Source organism: Pongo abelii, chromosome 8, assembly GCF_028885655.2.
Source record: "Pongo abelii isolate AG06213 chromosome 8, NHGRI_mPonAbe1-v2.0_pri, whole genome shotgun sequence".
Classification (NCBI taxonomy): Eukaryota; Metazoa; Chordata; class Mammalia; order Primates; family Hominidae; genus Pongo; species Pongo abelii.
Window position 1 is genome coordinate 110,855,579 of NC_071993.2, and position 26,106 is coordinate 110,881,684.

General features: G+C 41.8%; 1 protein-coding gene across 11 annotated transcripts in view; it reads right to left on the minus strand.

Moving 5' to 3' along the window:
- The window catches only part of STN1 (STN1 subunit of CST complex), a 54,294-nt gene that overhangs the window by 16,863 nt on the left and 11,325 nt on the right, over positions 1-26,106 (minus strand). For 4 of the 11 annotated variants that reach the window (XR_008510608.2, XM_063727735.1, XM_009245770.4 and 1 more), the window contains exons 4-10: positions 24,342-24,407; positions 19,298-19,459; positions 18,112-18,235; positions 16,784-16,955; positions 11,357-11,479; positions 8,314-8,386; positions 1,897-2,093 (exon numbers count right to left, since the gene is read on the minus strand). Coding sequence is in view for 7 of the 11 variants with exons in the window: in XM_063727735.1 (XP_063583805.1) it covers positions 1,936-2,093; positions 8,314-8,386; positions 11,357-11,479; positions 16,784-16,955; positions 18,112-18,235; positions 19,298-19,459; positions 24,342-24,407 (878 nt within the window). In the remaining 4 variants the exon portion in view is untranslated. Of the gene's footprint in view, positions 1-963; positions 2,094-8,195; positions 8,387-11,356; positions 11,480-16,783; positions 16,956-18,111; positions 18,236-19,297; positions 19,460-24,341; positions 24,408-26,106 lie in introns of those variants that run through there. The other 7 variants (XR_008510605.2, XR_008510606.2, XR_008510607.2 and 4 more) reach the window with 3 other exon arrangements.

The window sequence follows — 26,106 nt, forward strand, 5'->3', positions numbered from 1 at the left end:
ACCTGAGAAGGAGCAACCAGAGAGCTCGGTGTCTTGAAAGCCAAACGTGGAAAGTACTTCCAGGAGAAAGGAGTGGTCGACCGTGTGTGTGTATATGTGTGTGTATATATATATATATATATATATATATATATATATATATATATATGTACATGTGCTACATTTATAAAGACCTCCATGCAGAAATATACACTCTCTCTACGGATATATACATACACACAGGGAGCTGTAGATAATGGTGTTATACTATAGAAACAGATCTATAACTCTATCTACTTCCCACTAAATCTATTGGGGACAGCGTGCCATGGCAACACTGTCTGTCTGCTTTCATCATTTTTTTCATGGCTGCATAGTATTTCATTGTGCCCAAGAACTGTAATTAACTTTTTCCCTATAGATATTTTCCCCAATATAGAATTCTAGATTATACAGCAATGAACATCTTGTGCAATCATCATTTCACACTTGTGTAGCCATCTCCTTGAGACAAACCCCTAAGAGCAGAGTTGCTATAGGCAAGGGTATGCCCTTTTTACCTTCTGATTCTGAATTCCTTCCTGGGCAGCCCCACTAATCAGACGCATTCAACATGGAACAGCTGCTGACCTCAAGGAAGAACTGCCCAGGACATCATTCCAGGCAGACTCTATTCTAGGGACCCTTCTGTACACAGAGAAGATGCAGGGCAGCCACTACATAATCACTGTTAGAAATCAGCAAAGGTTTGCATCATTACAAAAGTCTATTACAGGAGGCAATCTACTGGTCCTAGCTCTCAGCCTGACGTATCGAGCTGCAGCGGACTTCTGCGTATAAAGACTGTCCTGTTTCCACAGAGAGAGGAGAAACTCTCCAGGCCTAAAGGATCTCCAGCTGAGCCACGAAGAGCTTATTACATCAAGAGCAAATGCGGCAGATGAAGGCAGTGCCTTCTGTGAAATGACTGTAATTAACTCCAAATCTTTCTCTACACTTTATTTTTGCTGGCTGGATTTGTCATTTTGCTGTCAGAACAGGCCTACAACATACCTCAGATGTTTTTCCTTTACCTTGTCATTCTGAGCAAAAGCATGACTCCATCACCTGTCTGGGCACATACCGAGTCTTTGTCTGGATGGTGTCAGCACATCCTGCACACTCAGCGGCAACCCTGAAAATAACATCTACTGCCTGCCAGGCAACTGGCTGACTGCCTCCGTGATCTTCAGGGGCATCGAGGGACAATGTATTTAGTCATGCACCTCTGTAAGTGCAGGGAAATGTACTGGGACACCTTTCGATTCCCAAGGAAATAAAAGGAAAATGACAAACACATAGTCACGCTGTGGATCCCTGTTTATTCCCATCTCTGGGCAGGCCTGTAAAGAGCATCGAACCAGGTCTCAACCCCACTGCTGGTAACTGAGCCACAGAAACTGTAAGCAAGTGACACTCATTCAGGGAGAACTACTCCCCTAAACCGGTTCTTAGCCAGCAAGAGAGGCCCACAGGAAGGTCTCTGATAACCTGAAGTTTTGAAAAGCTTAGAACTGTGTAATCAGGCCATATGCCCCTGAGTTCCTGAATGTTCACTACCCTGTGGTGTCCCTTTGCCATGGTAGAGGCTCCAACCACACACATCAGTTAAGCTGCCAACACTGTTTCCTCCCCATTCTGCTCTGCGAACAATGCACAGTCCAGCCAGGAGCTCAACAGGGAGGGTTTTCTTGTTGTGTCATGGCTGAGATCAAAGTCATTGTACCCCAAGGACACAGTGGACAGAAGGGAGCCAACATTTATGCCAAATCCCATTCCCAAGATGACTATATTTTATAGTTTATTACGAGGTAACTGCCTCCAGACAGATAAGCCCCTGCATGATGCTGAAAGTCAGAGCCTGGGGGTGAACACCACCTTATCTTTGTCCTCCTCAGCTGGTCTGCGTGTCTCTGCTCAGAACGCTGTGTAGTAGTGCTCCATTGTGCTGACAATGTCACTCTGGTCCTCCAGGAGCTCCAGAACTTGCTGCAGCACAGCCTCGCTCAGGCCCGGGCGGATGCTCAGGCGAGCGCAGGCCAAGATGTGCAGGAAGTGACAGCCCTTCTCCATGTCTGCAGGAAAAAGGCAGGTGGCTGAGTGTGGACACAACTGTCAGGCCCTCCTCTGTCCTCTCCATACCTCCTGACTTGGCATCTGCATTCTGGCCAGATCCCCAGATGATCTTTACGCACATTAGAGTCAGAAATGCATGATCTACATGATCACAAAAACAAAACAGAAACACCTGTTCTCAGGCCCCTGATGTCACCACGGCGACATGGAGCCACTGCTCAGGGACTCTGAACTTCAACCTTCAAGGATTCCCAATCAAAGATTTTTTATCCGTAACCTAGTGGATTTTTAGTGCTTGATAAACTTTTTTCTCTGGGGTAATTACATGTATAAGTGTAACGTATTCAGTGCCAAACCTCTAGTTTCTCAGGGAGGAGCCCTCTTGAGACTCACAGCAGAGCTGGTTTGCTGCAGCCTCCGGAGGTATGCTTCCTCCTAAGTCCTGATTTGATGCGGCTGCCTGGTGAGAAGGGATTCCTACCTTTGGCCTGTTCTCATTCCTCTCTTCCTGGCTTCCAAAAGTCTTATCTGTGATGGTTGTATTCCTAGTAACCTCCTATGCTCTGCCCCAAACTAAGACCATTTAGTATATAACAATACAAATTCAGAGTTAGTAACCTCTTTCCTAGTTGAAATCAATGACTTAAACATTGGTAATGAGAAAATAAAATAACTTTTATCTGAAGAATGCAAGTCCTTTTAATTATCAGGCCTAGAGAGACACGACCATGGAATGGCAATCACGCCCTACTCCTACGTATTCACCTCGGAAACTGCTTGCTATTGGCACAGTTATAAATTAGCCTAATAATGCCAAATTGAACACTATAATCCACATCCTATGGCTTAACAATGTATAGCCAGTCACCAATCAATGTTATCTATAAACCAATGAGAATTCCTGACAAACAACTTTGTATCAGCCCACTCCCTGTCCTCCTTTTTGGCTTTTAAAAATCCACTTATGGGCCAGGTGCAGTGGCTCACACCTATAATCCCAGAACTTTGGGAGGCCAAGGTGGGCGGATCACCTGAGGTTGGGAGTTCGAGACCAGCCTGGCCAACATGGTGAAACCTCGTCTCTACTAAAAATACAAAAATTAGCCAGGTGTGGTGGCGTGGACCTGTAATCCTAGCTACTTGGGAGGTTGAGGCAGGAGAATCACTTGAACCCAGGAAGCAGAGGTTGCAGTGAGCCGAGATTGCGCCACTGTACTCCAACCTGGGTGACAGAGTGAGACTCCATCTCAAAAAAAAAAAAAAAAAAAAATCCACTTATCACTGCTGCTAATCAGAGTGTATATTCAGAGAAACCTGAATCTGTGCTCCCCAGCTGCAATCCTGAAACTTGGCCCAAATCAACTCTGCTTGTATTAATTTTGCCTCAGCTCCTTCCTTTTAGGTCGGCAGTAGTCAAACTGGGGGTTGTGCCTATTAGGGGATAATGAAACCAATTTTTGTAGGTTGCAATCAGCATCTTTTTCTTACCAAACTAAAAGACAGCAGAAATAGAACATTACAGAATATCTTGCATTGCAATTTTGATACATATTAATTCATGAAACTTTATTTCGTATATATCTTATGCATTAGAATTATATAATTTATTGGGTCATGATGTAAAATGTATTTCTAACTTTGAGTCAAAGTCAAACTTCTTTACCAAAAGCAAACCCTCTTCAGTTGTCACAGTTTAAAACTCCATGGCAGGGCCAGGCATGGTCTCTCTCTGCCATATACCCAGTATCTGGCACACAAAAGGTGCTCCACACAGTCACTGAAAGTTGTTTTCAGATGAAAAATGCTTTAGGCTTCAGGAAGGTGCTTGAAGAGGTATTTCAGTGTAAGGCAAAGCATGGTTCAAGGTTTGGTGCACTTTTGTAGCTTTGGGCAAGTCATCCCTAGGCCTAAGCGTTCTCAGCTGTGGTGAAAACCACTTCCAAGGCCCTTTCCAACCCTAAGGTTCAGAGACTGCTCCTGGGCTGACAAAGATTTGCTAAATTCTGACCTCTAGTGGCTGTGTCCACTCATTACTCCTCCCGACTGGGATTGCTGGCATCTATACTTCCAGGCGGTTTCTTCAACATTCACTCCATAGACTTCCTGAACACCTACTATGTGTGCAGTGCTGAGCAAGGAGCAGCAAGTAGAGCTTGGCAGACCGAGAGCTGCCACTGGAGTCCACCACACCAGAATTCAAGCCCTGGCTCTACAACTAGGACAAAGTCACTCCCGGGAACAAAACCACTTCCTTCTCAGGGTAGCTGTGTGGATGAGAGACCAGGGGGAACTACTACGATTTGGTTCATCATATCTATAATCCAAGAAGATGAATGTAACTTAGTTCCTGCTCTAGAGAAGCTTCATCCTTTCCCAAGAAGAAAAGCCTCTCAAGGAGGAAGAGCTGACCAGCAAGCAAGGATAGGTTTGATGATGGAAGGTGAGGGGCTCCAACCACACAGACCTGCAACACGGTAGGGAGGAGCAGAGGAAATTTAGTGCTTCTCAGCTTTTAGTTTCTGCAAGGCCTGGATGCTTGGACCCAGGGCTCGAGATGACTTACAGGCATCCGTGGGGCCCGAAGCAGTGATGCTGACTGTCTCAGAGGCCTTCAACTATTTAGTCAGAAAGGCTGTTCTGCTGAGGGTTATCTGGTAAGGCTGTTCAAAAGTGATCTCTGGTCACATCGGTAACGTGAACTTAGACTCCTCTCTATTTTTAATTTTTATTTTTTGTAGAGACAGGGTCTTGCTATGTTGCTCAGGCTGGTCTCGAACTCCTGGCCTAAGCAATCCTCCCAAGCACTGGGATTATGGGAGTGAGCCACTGTGCCTGGCCTTAGATTCTTCTCTAAATGAGAAATTATTAGAAAACAGTAAAAGTAGGAAAGGCCAGAAGGAGCTCCCCAGTGGTTAGTACAATTACATAATTCGACTCTTCTGGAACAAACCTACAAGCCGAAGCAGACTTTTCTGAAAAGTGTTTGCCTAGCAGACATAGTTATCTTATGATGGATCACTATGAGCGGTGATAACTGCGCCCTATATTTTCCCAAGAACTTTCACATGTAGCCTGATTCATACTATACCCCATCATACCTCTACCAGAAACAACAAAGGCTAATGTTCTAGAGACCCAAATGACATAAAGATACATTTCAGATATAACCTACTACTGTAACTACAAAAGGTTAAACTTCAAGTCTTTTTTAAAAGTTCGCCTTAAGTAAAAAAAAAAAAAAAAAATCCTCCACTATGAGTAGTGTTATATGGTACTCAGTTTCTACCAAAAGCAGCAGTTCTCTCCAGCTCTGGGATAGTAAAAAATGAACCTGAGCTAAATACATGGGAGATTTTTGAAAAGCTAATGGTATAAGGTAACATATAGTGAAAGGCTGCCATTTTGGAACTCATCAAATGTTAATTTTCTTAGGTGTGAAATGATTTGGTGATCAAACAGGAGAATTTCCGCATGCTTAGCAAATACAAACTGAAGTTTTTAGTCAATCTAGGCGAAGGGTATATCGGTGTTTATTGTACCAGTCTTTTAATTTTTTTTGATAAATTGAAATATTTTCAGAGTAAAAAGTTAGAGATAAAAAGACATGTTCAACATAGAGCTCTTTTGGATAATTTGCCATTGTTGTACCCATACTGAAAGCCAAAATCCAGATTTTGTCAACTTTACTCCAACAATAATACAGCAAAATCCACATACAGATTCTATCTGAAACTGCCTCCTTCCAGATCAATATTAAACCAAGTAGAGGGTGAGCCTTCAGGCCTCCAGGCTAGAGAACTAGGGGTTACCACTTGTGCCATTAGGAAAGAGAACTTCATTTTTATTTAACACTTTTTGGATCATAATTATGCAGAGTACTCTTCTAACTTTGTAAATGCCAATTCGTTTACTTCTTATAAAAACCCACCGTGTAGGTACTATTATTATCCCCACTTTGCATTTAAAGAACCCGAGGCACTTGCCCAACGTTACACAGCTAGTAAGTGGCAGAGCCGGGATTCAAACCTAGGTAAGGTGGCTCCAGAGCACAACTCCTCACAATGCCGCCACATTGCCCATTTTCAGAAAACAAATATCAATCCTTCAGGGACCTAAGACAGGCTTGATGTTCACAGTCCTTTCATTTTGGAAGGGTTAGCCTTTGTGACACACTCATAAATGACTTCAAGTCCTTCTACCAATCATCCTGACAAGGAAACACTCCAGGCTATATTCTGTATGAAAGGCTAGAAAGGAACTAAAGGCCCAGTAGGTATGGTTAGATTGAGGGTGGGATATTTACCTATACATATAACAGCATGCTGTCCAGCTAATGAAAAGACATAGGCACTTTCATGTGTACTGTTGACCTCTAGAAGGCAATGTTAGATCTAAAATACAAGGTGTAGGACAATGTATATCGTCGGCTAAACTTCATTTGTGTTTTCTATCACGGATAAATAATACGATATGTTTGTAAGTGCATATCTGTATAGTTCATCCTTGATAGAAAACACATATTGAACAGGATATGCAAGTAACTAATAACAACCACTGCCTTTGGAGAGCGGAACACAGAAGCTGGGGCTCAGTGCTTGGGGGGAGTCTGGCTTTTTGGTGTGGATTTTTACACTGCTTGGCTTTTCATGAGGGGCATACATTACTATTCTGAATTGCTATGTTATGACATTATGAAGCAGGGTGGTCACAGCAGGTTCCAACACAGTCCTTATAACATCTTTTATCAGCATTCTCAGTAACTCAGGCTTCAGAATTCAGCTCCTGGGAGTGTAGTAGTGCCAGGTGATTGGCTAGTGGCTTTTAGAGGCTCCCATTCACAGACTGAGTGGCAGGGCCTGTCCACTTGATGAGCTGTGGGTAGATGTACATGTTAAACCTGCCACTTTCAGGACACTTCAGAGAGCCAAGTCCAAATGAAATGTGAATTCTTTTCATGTGCTTTACTAGCCCTAGGGTTCAATCCATTCTATTCCTAATGCAGATGAAAATAAGAACCTGGCCAGGAGGCCTGCAAATAGGGTGACTGCAGCGATGTTATCTTGGGAGCATCTTCTCATCCCTTCTTGGCTGAGGAATCCCACATTGCACTGCTCTCAAAAGCTCCTTCAATTGTGGACAGACGGGCTTTTCCCTCAACTAAAGGATATTTGCTTTTATTGTTCTGAATGAAGTGAACAAAGTCCATTCACTTGCATTGAAATAATATATTGCTTTGAGTTTATTTTAAGAGCTGCTGTCACACTACTCTGGGATCCGACCTCATGGTTTCTTAAAGGCTAACTAGGGCTGTCTACCATAAACACTGGTGCTGGAAACCTGGCCCAGCTTCACCCACTGACTCAACCTGGCACAGGTCCAGGCCCCAGGGATGTATGGGCCGAAGGACTGGAGGTGGAGTTCACTGGCAGATCAGGGACCTGAGGTCATTAACAAACCTTTCCAACACTTCTTATTATAGTATGTGTTTGCAAAAGCTAGACTTTGAAAAGTCACCTTTAAGACCAGTCAGCTTACATAGGATTTAAAGATAGACTAATGCTTCCTTCTCTTTCTAACTAGTGTGGAAATGGTATTGTTCCTTGTCAGAGTAGCTACAGTTTCAGTGTCTAACCACTAGGGGCTGAACTAACTCTACCGAAACTATTTTCTAAACCATGTCTTTTGCAAATTAACAGTTTCCAAGATGACTGAATTACACTGTTCATAAACTGTCATGTCTAGAACCATCCCTTCCAACGCTGAAAGGCTTTGATGTTAGAATAGAGGGAAATGTCAGGTTTGTGTTCAAAGAAAAGGGGCAAGCATGAAATAGGAAATAACACAAATCAGAGAGAACATGAGAAGCAGAATGACATCAAAACGTCCTAGTGTGGTGACCTCACCGTATCAGAATTCCTTGTCTAGCCCCCACCTCATCCTCTATGGAAACAAAATCCCCAAGGTAGAATCTGGGCTCTGAATGTTTAGAGAGCTCCAAGGTTGAACCTTATGTACAGCCAAGATCACAACAATTGTGCTAGCCTAACACTCCTTTAGAGAGGAGATGGAGGCTCAAGGCGGGCAGGTACTTTGACTATTACCTTTCCAAGTCACTATTGGGAAAAGTCCTGGGTCTCCTGACTCTCCATCCAGTGCTCCCCGGGAGACAGTATCCCCTTCCAGGGCACCAGGGCATCACTTGTACATTATACCACTTACGATTTGGTTTCTGGCAGTCCTGCTGAATGATCCGGTGGATCTTTCTGTGCAGGTCTTTGTCTTCTCTGGTTACCTAAATAGGAAAAATAGTTGAGAGAGAGAGTGTTCTTAGGTAACACAGCAGTTGTGTCATCCAGACTTCCAAATTAGTATTCAGGATAGTTTCTAAAGATTACATAATAATCATCTTCCCTACACCATTAATGTGGTGTTTGATACTTGGCCTAGTGTCATACCAGTTCTGCCCAGGGGACACGTCCTTGGGAGTTGGTTCACTGGGGCAATGAGGTTAAAACAAAAAAAAGCTGGAATTGCATACTTTTAAGGAGCAACTAACTTTCTTCTTCAACACTCATAACACATTTCTCTTATTTGTTGTTATAGTTTTGAGCGAGGCACAGTGATCAAGGCCTCCGATCTCCACCCCATGACTCCTTCTTCTGGGCCCTGACACCTGTCTTGTGTTGCATCAGTTTTCTTGCTTCTCCCAACCACAAGGAAAAATAAAAGGAAAAAAAAAAAAAAACCTGCAAGGACAGGCTAGCATGAGAGTAAAGCTAGCCTATCCACTGAAACACATTCTCCTCTCAAAGGCAGACATAACTTAGTCTTTTTCTTTTTCCTTTTTTTTTTTGAGATGGAATCTCACTCTTATTGCCCAGGCTGGAGTGCAGTGGCATGATCTTAGCTCACTGCAACCTCCGCCTCCCAGGTTCAAGTGATTCTCCTGCCTCAGCCTCCCGAGTAGCTGGGATTACAAGCGTGCACCACCACGTCCAGCTAATTTTTGTATTTTTAGTAGAGATGAGGGTTTCACCATGTTGACCAGGCTGGTCTTGAATGCCTGACCTCAAGTGATTCCACCCGACTTGGCCTCCCAAAGTGCTGGGATTACAGGCGTGAGCCACCGCACCTGGCCAACTTAGTCTTTTTTAACCAGCTCAGATAAGAGGGAAGCAGCATGCAACGGGTTTCACCTTCATGTTCCACAGTGAATCTAGTAACAAAAAAAGAGAGAAAGAGAAAGAAAAAAAAGAAACAGAAAAAGAGAGAGGAAGAAAGGAAGAAAGAAAATAGGCATGCAAACAAATAGCTGTAAGTTTCCTCCTTAAAGACAGCCCAAGAATGCCTGTCTGACCTGCCTTACTGGAGGGGGCATCTTGAGAACACCTGCCTTCTCTCAGCTCACAAGGTTATGACGAAGATTAAACAAGGTCATGTGTGAGAGCTGCTGAACCTAGGAAAGCACTAGGCAAACAGAAGTGTTGACTTATTTTAACCATTTCCCTGAGGCAGGGCTTCAGGAGAAAGGTGACTACAAAGCAGTGGAGAAGTGAAGTCAGAGATGGCGACAAGAGATCTATTTGTGCTTGATCACAATGATTCACAGGAGGAAGTGCCCAGCCCCGCCATGCCTTGCCCTGGACTGCTGCTCCTCAGGAAGGGCTGCTCTCTAAAGGCCTGGGAGGAAATGTGTGTCCCAGAGCAGGGCTCAAGGTGAGCTGCCCCCATGAGCTTCTCCAACTTCCAGGAAGCAACCAACTCCCACCCGGCCTTCCCATGCCAGGACTCCCATCCTGGGATGGTGTGGGAGGCACTTGCCCTTATGTAGACTGGGATACCTGTTTCAAAAGTTATTTAAATGGTATTGTAATTTCTAAAATCTCTCTAAAGTGGGGAGTCACTAGGGTAAATCAACATCAGGAAATGTCATATTAAGAAGAAAAGCTCCCCGTCAGGAATCTTGCCTGTAAATAGTGAGACTTCTGGAATACCACAGAATTTGATCAGTCTCTGGGAGAGCTGCACATAACGGAATCCACACTGATGTCAGTGGTCCTGAGAAGGCCCATTTCCAGCTTAGCTCCTCCAATATTAAAGGTATGCAGCAGAAGGTGAACTGTTAACTTGAAAGAGTGAGGCAAACAAGCACCCATATTTCTGCTGGGAGTCAACTGGTACAGCCTTCAGGCAGGCCCATCACACTGTGTCGACTAAAAGCTTAAATGGCCATGCCCTCTGCTCCAGCAGCTCTTCTTTTAAGAGTCAACCTTACAGAAATACTGACATGAGTTCACAAATATAGTTGTGCAAAAATAGCCACAGCAACACTATTTGTGACAGCAAAAGTTAGAAATACCCTAAGTATCCATCAAAAAGGAATGTCTAAAAAAATACACAACAGGTACCCATAGTATGGAATACCCTGAGGATGTTAAAAAGAACAAGGTAGATTTATAACTACTAATGTGGAAAAGTGCCTGTCATGTGTTATCTTGGTACCAAAAAGGGTACAGAGCATTATTTACAGTAGCAAGTCTCAATGGTCCCAGAAGACATCCAGAAATGTCCAGGGACATTTTTGGTTGTCACAATTGGAGTGTTGCTCCTGGTCTCCAGTAGATGAAGGTCAGGGATGCTGCTAAATATCCTGCAATGCACAGGATAGCTCCCATGACAATCAATCACCTAGCCCAAATAGTGTTCAGATTGAGAAATGTTGATTTAGAAGATGATCACATTTTTTATAAAGCAAAAAGGCTCTTGCATAACTCAGGGATTTGAAACAATTAAAAAGCCACAGAAGCACATTTGTATATGTATGCATCTGTAAATGTACAGATAAATGTCTAGAAGGATATACAGTTGTCTCTCGGTATACTCAGTGGATCAGTTCCAGGACCCTCAGGTATACCAAAATCCACACACACTCAAGTCCTGAAGTTGGCTCTGTGAAACCTGCATGTACAAAAAGTTAGCCCTCATATGTGGGTTTCACATCTGCAAATACTGTACTTTCCATCTGCATTTGGTTGAAAAAGTCTGCATGTAAGTAGACCCACGCAGTTCAAACTTGTGTGGTTCATGGGTCGACTGTATTATTAAAAGAGATACCTTGGGGAAGGATAAGGGCCAACTTTCACTTCTGATTTTATGTACCTCCTTAATGATTTTTAAGAATAATTAAGTAGTTATTCGTAAGTAATAAATATATTTGTAATTGAAGCTACGAAGGAAAAAAGTTAAGTTGCAAGTGTCTTACATAGTATAGGTTATCGAAACCATCATCTTTCTGGAAAACAAGTCCTTTTTCCAGCAGCAGTTGTATAGCATTCTTAAATATACTATGAATTGCCTTGGAAGTGGTGTCCTTCTTAAAATTCACCTGTAAAGACAGGAAAAAGAAAAAAAGAAAAGAAATAAGTCTCACCTTACAGCATCTGAGAACAACTCCTAGACCAACTGGTTCATGAATTTGTCCAACAGGCCTTTTAACTGCTGAGTCAAAAAGATCCTGGTATGTACCGGCCTAGCAGGATGGTATTTAAGGAGGACTGAGAAGTGTGCCCTGGCAGGTCACCTTTCATAACTGTTCCATACCTTAGTTGTGATTTTTTTTTTTAATGAACTCAACACTCTGTAGTGCAGAATAAAAAAAGCTACCCTCACTGTTGGACAATCTTTGACTTATTTTTTATATAAAACCAAAACATTGTATATATATATATATATATTAGCCCCCTTTTCCATTAAAATCGAGGCTGTATACAATCTCTTCCTAGGGACTTCAAAGATTTTTATGTATGTTGGAATAATTTGGGGATTCCAGCATGAAGTATTAAATAGCCTCATTATTTTAAATGGAGGACAACAGAGGCTGTGCAGAGATCCACCAAGGGGAGTCCACAAGGCTGAAGGTAGACAGCTGTCCTGGTAAAGCACAGTCCCCACCTAGAAGTGACCTCTGCTGCTGTCAGCTCTCCCCCTCACTGTCAGTGTTTCTTCCCTTCTCTGGAGACAGGTTTGCCTGGGGAGGGTCATCCAGGTCATCCTGCTTCTTATCCCCGAGGAAGCTAGGCTATCAGCTATGTCCCCCTATGCTTGACCAGATGGGATGCTTCTTGAGTCAGGGACTTTGTTTCATCTTGGCCACCTCCTCCCTAGCACACGTTAGGTGACTGATAAAGTATCTGTGAGACGAATGGAAACAAATACACATTAGAGAGTGTGTATTCTTCTTATTATTCCATTGGGGATTTTCCACTCCTTCCTAAGACAAAGAAAAGGGCAAACAACAATTGCTCTTCAAAGTACAGATCCTTTTTTTTTTTTTGAGACACAGTCTCACTCTGTCGCCTAGGCTGGAGTGCAGTGGCATGATCTCAGCTCACTGCAAGCTCCACCTCCTGGATTCACGCCATTCTCCTGCCTCAGCCTCCCGCGTAGCTGGGACTACAGGTGCCTGCCACCATGCCCGGCTAATTTTTTGTATTTTTAGTAGAGACAGGGTTTCACCATGTTAGCCAGGATGGTCTCGATCTCCTGACCTCATGATCCACCCGCCTCGGCCTCCCAAAGTGCTGGGATTACAGGTGTGAGCCACCGCGCCCAGCCTACAGATCCATTTTCAATGTGACAGAAATTTGTCAAGATATTGAAAAGATCAGAGTTCCAAACAAATGTGGCAAAGCTTCCAGAAAAGCATTTGAAGGCCAAGTCCTACCTCTATTGAAAGGTACTTACAAAGGCTATGTGGGGCAGCACCCAGAGGTGCTGAAAAAGAGTGGCTGAGATTTGCTAATGACATTTCCTCAAGGGAAGAGGAAAGAGCCTCCACAGGGTCTCAAGTGTTCACAAGTCCATCCCAAAGTAACCTTCTCTTTCTAGAAGAGACCTCCCAAACAGGCTTTCTGTTACTCTAATAGATCCTGGTGATGTTTCACAAATGTGTTCTCCTGGGCTAACGATAACAGCCTAACACTCTAATTGAATTAACAGTTTAAGTTTTTCCTTAAAAGAACAAGCTGGAGAACCTCGTCATTAGGGCCCCAAAACTGACAAACATTCCAGGTTATGACAGCTTCCATTCGGAAGGGAGTATAAGGCTGAGAAATATTTGACAACTCCCACAGGCAGAAAAGCTCTCTGGGTGTGTTTAGAATAAACACCACACCTAGCAATCCTTAGCCACACATCTTTTTATTCATGAGGCTTAGGGCAAAACTATTCTTAATTTAATACATGAGTGCTCTTAGGGGATGCACCATCAGCGCGATATAGACTCCTTTGCAAACCTTCATAACTACTTTATCTTTATAATTCTAAGGAGATCTATCTTCTTTAGTCAATTTAACATAAGGATTCTAAAGGTTAGGTTTATTACATCTCTTAGCAAGATAGAAATAAATTGGAAATTAACTAGAGATGATTGTTACATGAGTATTCCTGTCTTTAAAAATGACTCTTGGTTATCCCCAAACCATATAAAAAGCCTAGTTCCCCCTCCCAGATTTCAGTCAGATCAAGCAGCAGGAAGAGACAATGCTAGGCCTGGGAGATTAAAAACACAGTTTCAGCTGTGAGCAAGGATGCAACAGAAATGGCGCTCTGTAAATATAAACAATACTTGAAGCTTCCTTTCCAAAAACATTTGCCTCAGCTGACCCTGGGACATATTTCCTTGGCCTAGTTATAAAGACCATAGTCTCAAGGGTAAAGCCACTAATCGTCTCTTCCAGCCAGCAGCTTTTCCTGGACTGGGATCTGTGTCTTTCTTGTCTTTTTCAAAAGAGCAATGACAGAGTCATCAGATTTAGGAAACCGAAATTGCTCACAGGCAAAAAAAAACCAACCAAACAAAAAAAAACCAGTGACTAGCTAAACGTGCTGAACCTTACCCAGCCTCGCCTCATCTCAGGTCAGGAACTGGGTGGATCCCTGAAATATATATAGTCTTCATTCCCAAACAAACTCAACATTCATCCAGCTGTCAAAGAAACAATGGTTTTGCAGGCCCTGCTTATCATGTTGCTGGATTTTCTAAGAAGGACCACTATGAAAAAAAGGAGGAAACATTCAAGCCTGCTCTCTCTCTGCCTCTAAACTATAACACCATCACAATGATTTTTTCTGTTAAGCTTTCATCTGTATGACAACAGAAAGTGCCAAAGGATCTAGGGTTTCAGTCTCATTGTAAAGCACCTTCAGTCTCCCAGGAATCTATTAAACAGAACTCAATTTAATCACACTGACCTCCCCAACCAGAGCAATGTGAGGGACTAATTCATAATTGATAGAAAAAAAGAGTTTCCAAAGACAACAAACATAGTGCCATATTCGATTCTTTTTAAACATATAGCACTAGGCAGACACAAGTTTCTGCTGTAAGCATTTTCAAAAAGATATGCCAAAGGTTTCGTACAGATCATTTTGAATGGAGGAGTCTTTTAGTCCTCAAAGAGTCCTTAAGTCTCTCTCTTTACTTAATTATAGCTATCACGGAAGAGCTGGCTTCATGAGAAAAATATGGTCTTCGCTAAGCTTTAAAGTTTCTTTCCAAACATGCTGATAGAATCATCAGAAGTCCTAGGAGGTCAATTTGGCTTTGAGCCGCCTCTAAATGATTAAGTGGGAAGAAGGTCAATCTTGCTGTCAGCCGACAGCTGGAGCGCCACAACTGTTTAGAAGCAACCTTGGCAAAGAACAAAGCAGCCAGTCATGACCCTTTCCACCTTGGTGTTTTCTGAAACGATATCCCTCATCTCCTCGTATGAAACCATGGGTCACTGGGCACATCAGGCTGTTGCCCAGAAGAGATAATTAGGAGCACAAACAAAACTGAGAAGCAGTGGTCATGCCCAGGAGGTCAGGATGTGACTCAGTATCTGTTCCACCAAAATCAAGAACAACTTATGTTACCTAGCGAGGGTGTTCACAGCAGCCTTGTTGGTAATGGCAAGAGATCAGAAAACATCCAAACAGTCCAGGAATGGAGAGACTGGTCACATACATGATGGTACACGTGACAAAGACTGTAGGGGCCAACCTATATGTACGGCTAGGAAAGAATCTGTAAGACATACGTCAATGAAAAGTGTGGTCTCTCATAGTATACTACGCCATGCTACCATCTGTGTAAAACAGAAGGGGCTACAGTGACTTAGAGTACACACAAGCACAGACTATCTCCAGAAGGATATTCCAGAGACTAGTACTGGTGCTTGTCTCAGGGGAACGGGAGTGAGAGGGAGGATGGGAAAGAAACTGACCTTTACCTTTACACTTTGTGGGGCAATTTGAATTTTTAAAAATCATTCATTCCTTCAATCAGCAAATAATTAGTGAGAACCTGCTTTATGCCAGCCCTGTTCTAGGCCCTGGGTAGAGAGCAAAGAATAAGACAGACAAGGCCTCTGCTCTCACAGAACTTAAATTCTGATGGAGGAACAGGCAGGCAAACAAATAAAGACCAGTGACGTCAGATACAAAAACAGGGTATAAGGGTGAGGGGCCACGTGGCAATCAGAGCAGCTAGACGGCCAGGGAGGGCAAGGAGGGACATTTAAGCTGAGATCATTCCCTGGTGGGATAAAGAAAGTAAATAAATGAGTCACGTTACAACAACAAACCTAAGGACTGTAATGAAAGGGAAAGCCTAAAACCAATGTCTCAAATAATTCTTAATTCCAAGCAATACGTCAACACTAAGCAACAAAACAAGTTACCCAAGTAACACTAGGGGTAAAAACATGGAGATAACTTTTTCTTTTTTTTTTGTTGGGACAAGGTCTCACTCTGGGTGACAGTCAGGGGTCAGGGTCACCCAGAGTGAGACCCTGTCTAATTTTTGTATTTTTAGTAGAGACAAGATTTCGGCATTTTGGCTAGGCTGGTCTTGAACTCCTGGCCTCAAGTGATCTGCCCACCTTGACCTCCCAAAATGCTGGGATTACAGGCATGAGCCACTGCGCCTGGCCCCTCGTTACTTAATCTTATTATGCTTAATATTTGAGTAGAAAAAAATAATAATAGTCTAAGGTCCACACTAGTAGGTTGTTAGTATTCATTGAGATGGATGTTTAATCTCAGCAGAAGCCAAGTGACAGGGAAGTAGATAAGAGGAGGTAATTATCCATCCAAGATGATTTATTCATCAGCAAAATGATTCGTGAACTTGAACCATGGTTTTTAATGACTTGCTCTGTCTTTTTCAGAATAAGATTAACCCATTGTGTTTTAGGAGTTTAAATAAAGACCGAGTTGTATTCAGTCTCATTTGTAAGTAAAATTTCAAGGAACACTTAAGTAATTTTTTATTCTTTAATTTTTTATTCCTCTTAGAAAAAGTTATCTTGGTTAGCCAGGCATGATGGCACATGCCTGTGGTCCCAGCTACTTGTGAGGCCAAGGCAGGAGAATCACCAGCCTGGGCGACAGAGTGAGAATCTGTCTCCGAAAAAAAAAAAGATTACGTAAGGAAGGGGAAGGGGCAGGTCCAGCCTTATGCCTCATTTCAAGTTCTTAGTGGTCAACGACCTTTCCAGAATAGAAATAATGTGTGACAGAACCATCCCCTCTGTTCCCTGGGTCAACTCTGTGAATCTTCATGCCACAGTCACTTTCACCTACACCTGCAGTTGCAAATCTGGGGCAGGGAACCAGAACTCTCACATGGGCATGCTGCACTCACTTGGTCGGAGCAGGCACTGTGAATCACAGGCTGATTGGCAAGGGACAGCAAAGACTCCACCATTTCCAGCTCCTGCTGGTAAAAGCTCTGCACTCTGTTCTCCATGAGGAATTCTTTGGCTTTTTCACTCAGCAAACTCGTGAGATTGGGGAGGTCCAGGGCGCCTGGATTGCTGCAGAGGAAAAGTTTTAAAGAGCTCTGCAGAAAACCATTACCTTTGTTCCTTTTTGGTGTATGAAAACCAGAAAATTAGCTAGAAAATGCAACACTATATTGGGGTTTGTTTTTCATATACAGAGTAATACATACAGTGAACATCATGTGGTTGTTTAAAATGATGAGGCAGAACTACAGGAACTAAGATATTCATGACAGATTAGGAGAAAAAAGTCAAACTGCAGAACAGCATGTAAGATATGGTCCTATTTTTATATTAAAAAAATGGAAACCCACAAAATCTATGGGTGAATATTCATGCTTGTGTAAGCACAGAAGAAACTAATTTAAAAAGACACACATTGGCTTACGAACATTGGTAATCTCTGGGGAATGGTCCTGAGGCAGGAGACAGGAAAATGGAGAATTTTCACTTTTTATATGAGTCTATAGTTGTGCTTTTAATATACTTTTTTGAATATATAATATATTCAAATTAAAAAAACATTAAAGGATATGCAGTGAAGTCTCCTTTCTGTCCCCTTCCTGTCCTATCCTCCGGTCCCCACCCCCCAGGGAGCTGCTGTTACCGGTTCTCTGTGTCTCCTCTCAGAGTTCTTTTATGCATATATTAGCAAATATGCACACATTCTCATTCCTCCTGGGTTTTCTCCCCTATAAAAAAGTAAAATCATCCCTGGTTGAGAATGACCAGTGTAGGTTTTTTTAAAACACGTTTTTGATTATGACGTGCTATGGTATCATATTTTGATTGAGGTGACTTGGTGCATTTTTCTTCAGGTTTCTTGCCTTGGGGTTCATTGAGCTTCCTGGATCTGTGAGGTTAAAGTTTTTATCAAACTTGGAAAAATGTCAGGCATTATTATTTCTTCCAAGTGTTTTTCTCTGCTCCTGCCTCCACTCCTCCTTCAGTGACTCCAATTACACATATAATTTCCTCACGACAACCCTAGGACATCTGTGCTATTATTCTCTTCACGTTGCAGTTGAGGAAACTGAAGCATAGAGAGGGTTAGAGGGCTTGCCCAGAGCCCCACAGTGCATAGGTGGATGATTTGGGATTTGAACCTAGGCCAATCCCAGCATCTGGGCTCACCTGCTTGGCTTTTCTGCCATGGTCACGTGCTCAGCAGTGATAAGGCACCACTTACCTTAGTGCCTCTTCTTTCTCTAGGGCTGAGCTGCGAAAAGGCTGGTCATAAACTTTCCTGTAGATAGTGGGCAGCTCAAGCATCCTTGCAATTTGAATGTTCCACACTGGGTCGTCCACTTTATCTAACAAGTGACCGGAAAAAAGATGCCACAGAAATTGCAAATTACATTGAGATCAGTTCTTTCCCAGGCCCAAACTGCTGCTAGGACAACAGTAAATGAGGTGCTAGGTGGGCCTCCTTCCTTGTGAGTGCCCAGGGATCACAGTCTAGATGCACTAAATGGCTCCCAGTCATCCTGCATGAGGGAATGCGATGCCCTAAGTGTCATGGGCTTGGCCAGGGCCAAGGAACCAGGAAAGCACATCAATGTATTGATTCGTCTGCTCCTCTGGTGGACAGCAGGGGCTGTCCTTGAGATTTCCAACTGAAAACCAGCCAGCACAGTGCAAAGGGAAGATGATGGGGAACTGTTATATTTCTGATTAGCTGTTTTCATTTAAAGTTAATGGACTTAATGGTATTCAAGAAATTTCTGGCCAGGCACAGTGGCGCACGGCTGTAATCCCAGCACTCTGGGAGGCTGAGGTGGGCGGATCTCTTGAGCTCAGAAATTTGAGACCAGCCTGGACAACATGGCGAAACCCCATCTGTACAAAAAATTAGCTGGGTGTGGTGGCGCATGCCTGTAGTTCCAGCTACTCAGAAGGCTGAGGTGGGAGAATCTCCTGAGCCCAGGAATTTGAGGCTGCAGTGAGCTGTGACTGTGCCACTGCATTCCAGCCTGGGCAACAGTGTGAGACCCTGTCTCAAAAAAAGAAAAAAAATAAAGAAAAAATAAAGAAATTTCCATTATTTTGAAGAATATTCATATTTTGCCCTAATGGATTGACATTCTGAACTTGAAAGTGCTTTGGAAACTCTACTATGTCATCCAAATAAACTTGCCAACCATATATAAAGTAAATAATTCATTTTCTTTCCCAACTTATAATTAGCTGTCTTCAAAATAAAATTAAGAAACGCTGATTTTCTAAAGAAAGCATGTTAAACAATGTAATTCACTCATTAAATAGACTTATACCTTAACTGAACTTTTTGAAAGTTTGACTTCCAGCTGAACAAGAGGTTTACTGGATGCACATCCAGAAAAACCACCAATTTGGTAGAAATATCTTGTGCTTACAGTAAGCGGCGGCATGAATCTCTCGCTCTTCTCTGTATGTGCGGATACTGCCTCTGACTCGGATCGTGTCCCCAATCTCTATCTTTGTTCTCTGCTCAATGGTCTCTTGTAGCTTCTTAAGTTGTGAGGTTAAGCTGAGCTCTCTTGCTGCACTTGGAGCAGCTGTAGTTGTTTAGAGCCAGAGGGAAAGAGAAAAAGTTATAACACAATCACTCTACCACATCTGTGAGACAGTTTTAGGGTAAGACCAATACAATATGCTTACTTATTCTACTTCTGAGTAATTGTTCTCCTGTTGGAAATCCACATAACCTTTTGGAGTACTCCACTGAGAACAAGGTATAAACTGTAATTATTCAAGAGCGGGGTGAAAGGAAAGGAGTCTAGACTGAGGTCCAGCGGGCAAGTTCCGACAGGCTCCGAGGCCTTCTTTCCTGCTCTGCATCGCCGGTGCAGTCAAAGGGCTCGGCATGGCCTTGAGACGAATTCTGTACAATGAGTTCAGCTGGGCGTGGTAGCAATAGCTTTAGACAACCTTTCAAATGTCCTTGCGAGGAGACTTGTCCCACCTGAGTGCTCAACATCCCAATTTCTCGCCTCTCATCTCTGTTGGGAAACTAGGCTAATCTCTCTGTCTTTCTCTCTCACACACACACACACACACACACACTCTCTCACACTTTCTCCACTTTCTCTCTCTCTCTCGTACCACTTAAAACTATAAACTCGAGCAACTTCATGATGAAAAAAAACCCAATGTACACTCAATTCTAAATAACTTCTATCACTATTTTACTTCCAAATTGTATTAGTTAAGTAAGAAGAATTGTCACGAATGTCTGGGTACTATAGATGCTGTTCTAAGGAGTTTACAATGTATTAGCACATTTAGTCCTCACAACCACTCCTGCTCATTATTAGTCCCATTTTAGAGAGGAAACTGAGTCACAGAGAGGTCAAGCAACTTGCCCAAAGTAAAACAGCTAGTTAGAGACAAGGCTGGAGTTTGAACCCAGGCAGTCTCTAGCTCCAGAGCCATCCCACTTATCCTTTACTCTCTGCTGCCTGCCCCAGGAAGATACTCACATTTCCCAGTTACGGCTGGTAGGTGTAAAAGACTGTGTGTTCTGTTTTCCTGTCTAGCATAATTGCAAATACACATATGTATCCAAAGAAGCTACATAGCCAAGCATTTTATATTTATTAGAGACAGGGTCTCGCTATGTTGCCCAGGCTGGAATTGAACTCCTGGCCTCAAGCAATCCTCCCACCTCACTCTCTTGAGTAGCTGGGATTATAGGTACAGTTTTATAATTTTTTACTTTGGTTTTTTTCACTAGCACTGTATGGGGGCAGTACAGCTTAGCCATCAGCATTTTGGCTACGGGAGTCAGAAAGACCTGACGTGAATCTCAGTTTACCTTCTACTAGCTGTGTAACCTTGGGCAGGCTGCTTAACCTGCTTAACCTCACTGTGCCTGTTTCCTTTCTACTCTTCCACTTCAGTTTCCTCAATTATGAAATGGAGATAACAGTAGAGTCCACCTCATACATAGAGTTGTTGTGCATGATCTAACTGAACACTTACATTCTGCACTTAGCACAATTCCGTATTTATAGGAAATACTCAATAAATGTAAGCTATTTGTGATAATGAATAATTAAACCTTCTAGAAAAAGTATCTTGTTTTTTGGGGGTCTTTCTTTGGAGATTATTACTGGATAAAAAATTACAAACTGGTTTACAGTTCATTACATATTGTCAGAATGCTTGCCAGAAAAAAATGATCAAACCTCTCTGTTTTTAGACAACGTTGTCAGCAATGCATGCAGGCTCACAACTCCTCCACCAGCTTCAGTCATTTGGATTTTTAATACCTTAACAAATACATAATTATTCTGTACATCTTATTTTGCTTTTAAATTGCAGGAGAGGCTGTGTTTTTACACAAGATGATCTGCTCTCTGTATTTCTTTATAGAGAAGCCCTTCATCAAAATCAACCTAATACAATTTTGACAACTGTGGCTCTGTAATGTACAGAGGCATTAATATTCCTTGAACACACCTACTATACCCAGGGAAACAGCAACGTAGGGAGCACAAAGAACTCTGTGCATTCAGTGAGTCCAGGTAGGAACCTGGACGCAATCAGCATTACCGCTGCTCAGAGCTTATTGGGTTTCTTCAAAAAATCCCCAACTGCTACTTTTTCAAAAGGCTGTCCCATCTGCGTTCCTATCCCCAAGTCCTCTTCTACGTAGGCTGAATTTTAAAGGTATTTATAAATCTCACTGTCATTATGCAGACATTATAGGTGATAATAAATGCTTCACATAGCACCACTGAAATGATCAGACCGATGGTTGGTGTGAGAAAAAGAGGCCCACCTTTCACTTAAAGGGTGAGCCAAGTTGCTGAAAGGAGGCTCAAGCTGTGTAATTAAATGAATATAATGAGAAGACTGGAGCCTGACAGAACTTCACTTTCAGTGTCTATTCCATCATGAAAGATAAATCCCCTTTAACATTCAAATACTCAGGGCCAGGAAATCTTAACTTTGCTCATAAGCTAAGTCCAAATGGTATACTCAATGTGACATTTACGGGAGCTAATATTATATTCTTTTACTTTAACTGACTGGAACATGATTTTGACTCAGACTAAATTTTGTTTAAAAAATTAGTCTTTGCTGGCCACCTTCCAATGGAAAGCTTTTAAACTAAGGGCAATTAAATTAAAAGGAGAGAATGGGCTAGTTGGGAACAATTTAAAGATGATGAGAATCATTTTTAGGTTTTCTCCTTCTACTTTTACCTTCTCGTTATATTTGCAAAGCAATCTTAAGGCTACCTACTGTGATTGTTCATCCATTTATCTACTTATCGATATTTTAAAAATCTGACTCTCAGTATTAATAGCCATTTTGTTGATCTAAAAATTTACGAAGTATAAGAATTATATATTCCTGATGATGCTATCTCTTTAAAAAGAGTTAATTTTGAAAACTGAAACAATGACTAAAACAGGGGTCTGCAAACTATAGCCCATGGACCAAATCCATCCACAGCCTGTTTTTTAAAATAAAGTTTTATTGGAACACAGCCATGCCCATTTGCTTATGTACTACCTATGGTTACTTTCTGTTATAATGGCAGCATTGAATAGTTGAGACACACAGATTATAGGGTGCACAAAGCAGAAAATACGGCCCTTTACAGAAAAACTTTGCTGACTCTCCATCTAGAACAAGCACGCATATTCAAACTACACCTTCCGACTGAAGATTGTGACAACAACCAAAAATCTGCAAATGATTTTAATACTGCTACAGTTTGACAAAAACAAGTTTGAATGTTTTTATCCCCTCAAAATCTCATGCGTTAGAAATTTAACCCCCAATGCAACAGTGTTGGAAGATGGGGTCTAACGGGAGGTGTTTAGGTTATGAGAGCTCCACTCTCATGAATGAATTAAGGCCACTATAAAATGGGTTTGCAGAAGTGGTTCTCATTCTCACGCTCTTCTGCCATGTGAGGAACAGTTCTCCTCCCCTCCGGAGGATGAAGCATTCAAGGTGCCATCTTGGAGGGGGGACCTGGACCTTACCAGACACCAAAACTTTGATCTTGGAATTTCTGGCCTCCATAACTATGAGAAATAAATTTCTTTCTTTATAAAATTACCCAGTCTCAGGTATTCTGTAACAGCAGCACAAAACAGATTAAGAAAAACACCTCAGACATACATAAAAATCCAGATACTTGATTGTCTCATAGGTTTATTTCTTGCCTATGAGGTATCTGCCTAAAAACATGTTGTCTCCCTTAAATCTATCTACAAACCTTCCTTACCAAAGCAATGCCATTGATTTAGATGTTCCCAAATTAGGAATTAGAATTCCAAAGTTACATGAAACTGATAGCCAAATTCTAAATGTAAATACATCAGAAAATTAAGCAAATGAGCATTCCATTGATCGGTATAGTCAAAGTACAAAGTTGAGATTCTGACACATAATGGCAAAAAAGAAGAAACGATTCTAAGCATTAGATATTCTTACCATACATAATGCAAGTAGATAGATACTAGATGTTAGATATTAGAGCAGGCAGTGTTTACTGAATAACCCCACTGTGTATGGCACTAGACTGTGTATGTTGTAAAACACAGGAAAAACAAGATTCCAGTTTTCATAGCTTCTCTAGAATGAAAAACCATCACTAATATTGCACGATATTCTTTCATATTATGAACTTAACTTTAAAAAGTATCTAAAAATTCGGCCGGGTGTGGTGGCTCAAGCCTGTAATCCTAACACTTTGGGAGGCTGAGGCAGGAGGATCACTTGTGTCCGGGAGTTTGAGACCAGCCCTGGAAACACAGTGAGAACCTATCTTTAAAATAAAAAAAAAAAAGTATCTAAAAATTATTAAAATATATTCAAGCAACTCCAAATGTTGTTTCAGTTATAGTCAATGTGTTCACTATACAATTTTAAAGTTCTTTTAATTTATATTACTTAATGGATAATTTCCAAAGGAATCCTATCTTACCTTCTCAATCTTAGAATTCCTGGTATTATTTGTTTGAACACAGAGATTTTAGAAAATCTGGACCATGGCAGCACAGAAGTTAGTGGCAACCATGTGAGAGAAACAGTCTTCAAAATGTTCTTTGGTCAAGTGATATGGCTGAGACAAGGGGATTCAGACCTGACTAGCAATTAGGCTAAGACACCTTGACTTATATAATAATGGGCATGGTAAAAATGAACTGCTGAAACTCCCTGTAACCTATTCACATTCCTGTAGGCTTAGGAAGCAGTGAGCACCAAAGAGATGGGAGAAAGAAAAGCAACTGGCTCTCCTATGGCATCGGTTTTCAGGGCAGCTAAAGTTCTGGGTATAGTGCTTCAGGTAGATCAATGTAACTCACCAGCAGATAAATGTGAAAATTTAGCCCTATAGCTGTTTTGATGAACTACATTGAGTAAAATCCGTTAGTTAGGTGAAAAGTAAAGGAATGTGACAAATAAAATTACCTGATACAGACTCAGTATTCAACTTTTTCCAGCAGATGCAGTTTATAACTCCAGTGCTGTCATCCACTGCAAGAGAAAAGCAAAAGGGTGTAAGAGAGATTTGGGCAAGGCTGGTGAATTAGCATGCTGTCATTGCATTCAGCCATACTGAAAGATGACCTCTTTCAATAGCCTGGAGAAGCAAATCCCTTATCAAACTCTCCTTCCACCTTTGAAACTACCTCTCACTATATACGAGTATAAACTGCTTGTCTGCACCAGTCAATGTAATACACAAGCCCAATGGGATATGGTCAGCATTTCACTTATCCTACCTCAAGGTACCAATGATTAGTACCCTCAAGGGTACCCTCATGATGCTGGTCTACATCTCTCTACTAAAAATGGTGGCCTTGGGAAGTTAAGTGCAAAAACTGAATGACTGCTCACATAAAAAATCAGCCTTTCTCTCCCACCCTGAAACAAGAGAGCATCGTGTGGTCTGTGGTTAGAGGCACAGGCACTTAGGGCGCAGCCTTCTGTCACAGTCTCTTTGCTAGCATGCTGACTTCCCAAGACAAAGCGTTCCAAGTCATCTGGCCTGGGTTTCTCTTTGTGAAAGATCTTTTGCCCAGTCCTCACCACTGCAGGGGCTGTAAGGAAAGCCAAGCACATCACAGAAGGGCACCGTTTTATTTTCATTATAGAAAATAATTATATCCTGGCCACAAAAACAGTACTAGTCTGGCTTATGTTATTCCTGGCTTATCTCATTTTTGCAAAAAATCAAACAATTCCCATTGCAGTTATATTTACAACTATAGAGGAATTTGGAGATGTTTGCTAGGGAATAACAGGCATTTTCTCTTTGCCTAATTTCTGACAAACTCAGAACAGAGGTTGCTAAGCATGGGGTCAGTGGGTCTCATAATTTAAAAAAAATCATCAACTAGACTGTTGTAAAAGCACACATAATCCTGAAGAAATCTAAGGCAAAATTTTTTACTGCTGGCCTAAATCTATGCTGAAGAAAAAGCCAAAAAGAGTACTTCCTATACTAAAATAAATCCTAGATGGGTTTCATTTTATTAAATATAAAAGAGGTAAACTTAAGATGAGAAGAAGATATGGGTGAATACCTTTAACCCTGGGCTTACAGTGGGTGGGGTGAAACTTCTTTAAGCAGAATCTTAAAATCAGAACTCATTAAAGAAAGTCTGATAAGTCTAACCACCTAAAAACTAATACTGGATAGCAATATTCCAAATGATAGAGTTAATGATTTAATATATAAAGAGCTCATAGGCTGGACATGGTGGCTTATGCCTATAATCCCAGCACTTTGGGAAGCCAAGGCAGGAGGATCACTTGAACCTAGGAGTTTGAGACCAGCCTGGGCAACACAGGGAGACCCCGTCTCTACCAAAAAAAAATTTTTAAATTAGCCAGGCTTGGTGGTATGTGCCTGTAGTCCCAGCTACTTGGGAGGCTGAGGTGGGAGAATTGCTTGAGCCCAGGAGTTCAAGGCTGCAGTGAGCCATGATCATGCCACTGCATTCCAGCCTGGGCAACAGAATGAAACCCTGTTTCAAAAAATAAAAAATAAATAAAGAGCTCATATAAATTAATAAGAAAAAGATCAACATCACAAGAGAAAAAGTGGCAAAGAAAATAATATGCGATTCATGGAAGATCTAAAAATGGCCAATAAAAATACATCAGTATGATAAGTTCACTAGTTACCATTAAGAAAAGCAAGTATACATAATTTATCAACAATGAAATT